Genomic DNA, 4,502 nt, shown 5'->3' with positions numbered 1-4,502 from the left:
CCTCTGAGGGGGCGGGGCGTCGTGGGCGGGGCCTGAGCGTCTTGGGGCGGGTGGAGGGAGGTTGCTCCCGGTGTCCCGTCTTCGGCCCGCCGTACCTCCATCCTGGGCTTTGGCACGTTCTCGAATCCCTCCGTGTCGGGGCGGCAGCGCCGCTCCCTCCGTCCTGGCACTGCAGTCTCCGACCGGTCAGGTCGAGCGCTCAGCGGGGTGTCGCTTACGGGAGCGCTCAGTGGGGACTCGGAGAGCCGTTTCAGGGACGCTCCTGGGCTCGGGATAGCGGCATCCTGGGGACAAGCGTGGAAGGGATCCCATAAGTTTTCATTAATTTCTAAATATATTTTCTTTTCACATTTGTTGTTACATGTATCCCCAAAGCCATCTGAAATCACACACAGTAAGGAGGACTTAATCAAGGTTGGGGCTATCTGAACTCAGCGCAGGGACCACTACAGTGGGATTTTAGCAGTGAGACAGTTTTGGCTCAGCTCTGACACAGCACGGGAAGTGTGAATTTCTACGGATAGAAAATTAGTCAGGGGAATTATCAGGGATAGGGAGATTCTGAAAAATGATCTAACAGATGTCTTGCTGAAGGCAGTCCTTACTGACCAGACATCACCTATGGGATGTGGAGCATGATGAGATACAACGGTGGTGATCGGATATCAAGGGTGGGGATTCAGGTTAAACTGATGTAGCCCGTGTCTAGCCTAAGCTGGATTTTACAAGGAAGTGCATCGATGGGTCTAGGATAAGTTTGATGACTTAAGTTTGGTCATGCAAAGAATCTGTAAATTTATATATATTTCTTTTGGAAGTTCTGAAGTTCATTGTAGACGTCCCAGCCATTAACTTTGCTGTAGTTTAGTTTCTGCTTAAACTTGATTTATAACCAAAACTAATCTAAAATAAAGAACAATATAGTTCCTACTTAAGTTTGATTTATAGCCGAAACCAATCTAATAAAAAGAACAATATGTGATAATTCCTGGAATCTGGTGTGAGTTATAAACAGTGTGCAACAGGGGATGCAAACAGTTCTTGTGATACTTCTGAGGCAAACTCAAGACAAGGAACATGCTGTAAAACTCATGTAACCAGATGACTTGACTTAACACAACAGGAACATAAAAAAACATATCTAGTTTGCGGCTGGTTGATTCGTTGAGAAAGTATATTCAATAATTAACCAATGATTATTTTACTGCTTGCTGTAACCTAATAAAGATGCAGGGGCAAGCTGACTCAGTGCTTAGTCTCCAAAGGAAGTCTAAGCCCTTTGCATTAAACATCATTCTGACTTGTTTTCTCATTTTCGCGGTCCCAAACTGCAACAGTCTACGAGGTTGGTCAGTTCGCCTATGGACAGTGCTGTGGCATTTGAATGAGAAGTCATGTAAAGGAACTTTGAACCCACTGCATATGCTCACCCGCCTTGCTGCCTCTCCTATACAATTGTACATCCAAAGCAAAGAAGAGCTATTGAAGCCAGGGTACAGCCAGCAGAGCAATATCCTATTGCCAGCCCCTACTGCATTAAGCCCTGGAGACACTGTTGTGTGGACCTGGCCCTGGACATTTCGACACATGGGCCAGTGATGGCTGGCCCTTATGGCACCTTGGGAGAAAGGCCTGGAAGCTGGCCTCCTGTGTATTCCTGGAATAACAGCTGAATGGCCCCTAAAGGTCACAGTAGTGAACCTAAAACGTCCAGGAGGTAAGAGCATCTTGCGGGTGAGTTTTGTTTTATCTTTATGGCCAGTGCATGTAGCCCTATATGACCCATTTGTAACTCCCACAGGGAGGGGGTGAAAGTCTGGTATAGTAGACCAGGATGAGATCCCATTCCTGCCACTGTTTTATCACAAGACCACCCTCTTGCATGTATCCTACCTGTTGGACAAGATTTGCCTATGCTGGTGACATTAAAGCATGTATCTTATCATCCTTAAGGTTTTATCCTACAGTCCTGTGGCCTGAATGTGCCCCCTGGCTGCAGCTGCTGCGTGATGATTGCTCTGAACCTTCAGCTACTGCCTGCCTATGGAATAGACAGGCTATGGACTGAATCTGCATGGAACTTTGAACCTAGCTGAATCCTCTGACTTGAGGATTATCATGATTTGATTGCTGTTGCTATTGTTATGTCATTAGTCTGGTCACAATGCTCCAGTTTTCTCACCCAGGGACCATTGTGGAAGAAGGGGAACGGATAGATTGTAAGAAGAGATTTCTGGAGGGGTGGCCTGTGGGTAAAATTGTAACATTTCCAGAGTATCTGGCCTGGCTTTAGTGTATTTGCATATCCTCAGGGGTGGAGAGAAGTTCATCTCCATGTCAGTAATTACCTGGGCAACCGAGGGCGTGTCTGATCCTGAGAGGTTAAGGAGAGGGGCTGGCTTACTTGCTGGCTTGCTTCCTTCTGGAGCAGGGGAGAGACGGTGCTTCCTCGGCGCTGGACTGCTGTTTGTAAGCAATAAACGGGTTTTAAACTTTATTTCTCCCTTTGACTGATTTCGGTTTTTAGAGGTATTTTGCCCCAGGATTTCCTTTCCCCAGACTTAAAATATTTGCAACAAATAAGCAAACAAGGAAGCCTGCACGACCCGGCTCTTGCTCCCGGCCTCACCATTGCTGCCTGCTGGCAGCAGATGATCACAGCACACGTGATCTTCCAGTGCCTTCCTGGTGGGATCTCTGAAAAGGAGGGGATCGCTTTTGCCCTGAGTGGTCTCCACATTTTTGTGTCCTTTTAGCCTTCATCCCCCCGCCCAGTTCTCACTGTACATTTGTCACCCTGTTTCTGTGTTGAATAGTGAGCTCCTGAAAATCTTGACTTGTACTTTTTTTCCACAGTATCCCTCCCTGGCAGTCATCAGTGCATTCACTTACGATGCGAATTAGTATGTTACTGTAGCGATTCTGTAGCGAGGTCATAGGGTCCTGTTTTGGTGGTTTGGTCTGGTTTTTATTTTTTCAGTATTATCATTGCATAGAAAGCTGAATTAGTCTTCATGTTCCATAAAGACTTCATTAAAGATGAATGTTCCAGACAATTCCCCAAGCCCAGAGGGGCAGTGTTGAGATTGTCCAAGACGGTCGGGGACACTCACCCTGTTTACTGCAGCATTTGGAAACGTCGGGGCTGTGTATCTACTTCAAGAAGCAGGGGAGTCACCGCCTGGCAATCATCCCAATCCCCCAGCAAGGCATGGAGGCATCGTGCAACCTGTGACCAGGAACTACCCAGCTCGTTGCCATTAGAGATCCCAACTTTGGAGAGGGGCTGCAATGAGTTTAAATGCCTCCAAATCCGTGGATATTATCAGAATTGGATTATTTTAAAGAAAATAAACCTGTTATTTTCCTTCACCGAAGTAGAGAGACTTGTTACATTAATTGGATGCTTGCAGGATCTTGGGTGAGCGGCATCGCCTTCAGGGAACCGCTTCTTCACCCAGCTTTCACTAGGTAAGTACCACAACTATCCCTATTTTACTTCTGGATAAAACGAGGCCTCAGTGAGTCACACTTCATCCGCTGCCGTTCGGGTGAGAGCTTGACTCTCACCCGATTCTCCTACGTGCCTCCCCCACTGGAAAACCACGCGTGGTCCCCCCTCGCTCTCTTCCCACGCGCGACCCCAGCCTTCTCCAGTGTGCGCTGGTTTGGACCTCTTCAGGCAGCGCGCACCGAGCACGCTCGGGCTGGGTGGCGACGGCAACTACTGCGCATGCACCGCCGCGGGCTTCGTGAACCCGGCCAATCGGAGCCGCGCATGCCAATCAGAACGATTGGGCGGGGCTTCTCCGCCTACCTCTTAGGTCTACCTCGGGCGCTTCCGGCAGTTAACCCTGACGCACGCCGCAGGGGGGATAACTAGGGGTGTCCGCGCGTCTTTGGGGGGCCTGAACCCGTTGTCGCACCGGGTGAGGACCAGGAGACCCCGCGCGCGCCAGGTGGGGAAGGGGTAACCCGTTGTCGCGTCAGGTGGGGATCGAGGGGCGTCCGCGCGCTTGGGGGGATGGGGACCTGTTTTTGCGCCAGGCGGGGCTCGAGAGCGTCCGTGCTCCGGGTGGGGACTGGGGCCGTCCGCGCGCCAGTTGAAGACAGGGATAGTCTGCAGGCCGGGAGGGGGCCGAGGCGGCCCGCTGGCCACGGCGCAGCCTCCCCTCAGCCGACACCCACCTGACGGGCGGGCTCCTCACCGCCTTCGGGACTTCTCTCTTCCCTCCACCCGCGACCTCTCTCCGGCGTCTGCCCTCCGTCAGACCTGGACCCCCTTCTCCCCGGGGACACCTGCCTGGACTATCTTGTTCTCCTGAGGCCGCCCTCTGCCTCACCTAGCCTCACCTCCCTCCCTCTCTAGTTCTTGTCTGCAGCTGTCCCCTCTTCAGTTGCCTTCCAGCCTTCTTTTTCTTGGAACTGACACATCTGAATTTTGCATCCTTCCCTTTACAGTAAGCCCAGTTTTGGCCCTGCTTCCAGCTGGTTCCGTCACT

At 50.9% G+C, this 4,502-nt stretch overlaps 1 protein-coding gene across 11 annotated transcripts in view; it reads left to right on the top strand.

Moving 5' to 3' along the window:
* The first annotated feature begins 2,374 nt into the window (after window positions 1-2,374).
* The window catches only part of FBXO25 (F-box protein 25), a 46,026-nt gene continuing 43,898 nt past the window's right edge, over window positions 2,375-4,502 (top strand). For 4 of the 11 annotated variants that reach the window (XR_001854106.3, XM_017667059.3, XM_073219261.1 and 1 more), the window contains exon 1: window positions 3,808-3,959. Coding sequence is in view for 1 of the 11 variants with exons in the window: in XM_073219260.1 (XP_073075361.1) it covers window positions 3,302-3,471 (170 nt within the window). In the remaining 10 variants the exon portion in view is untranslated. Of the gene's footprint in view, window positions 2,470-3,127; window positions 3,472-3,793; window positions 3,960-4,502 lie in introns of those variants that run through there. The other 7 variants (XM_017667060.3, XM_017667055.3, XM_073219262.1 and 4 more) reach the window with 6 other exon arrangements.

Source organism: Manis javanica, chromosome 12 (genome assembly GCF_040802235.1).
Source record: "Manis javanica isolate MJ-LG chromosome 12, MJ_LKY, whole genome shotgun sequence".
NCBI classification, from domain to species: Eukaryota; Metazoa; Chordata; class Mammalia; order Pholidota; family Manidae; genus Manis; species Manis javanica.
This window is presented reverse-complemented; position numbering and strand designations above follow the sequence as displayed.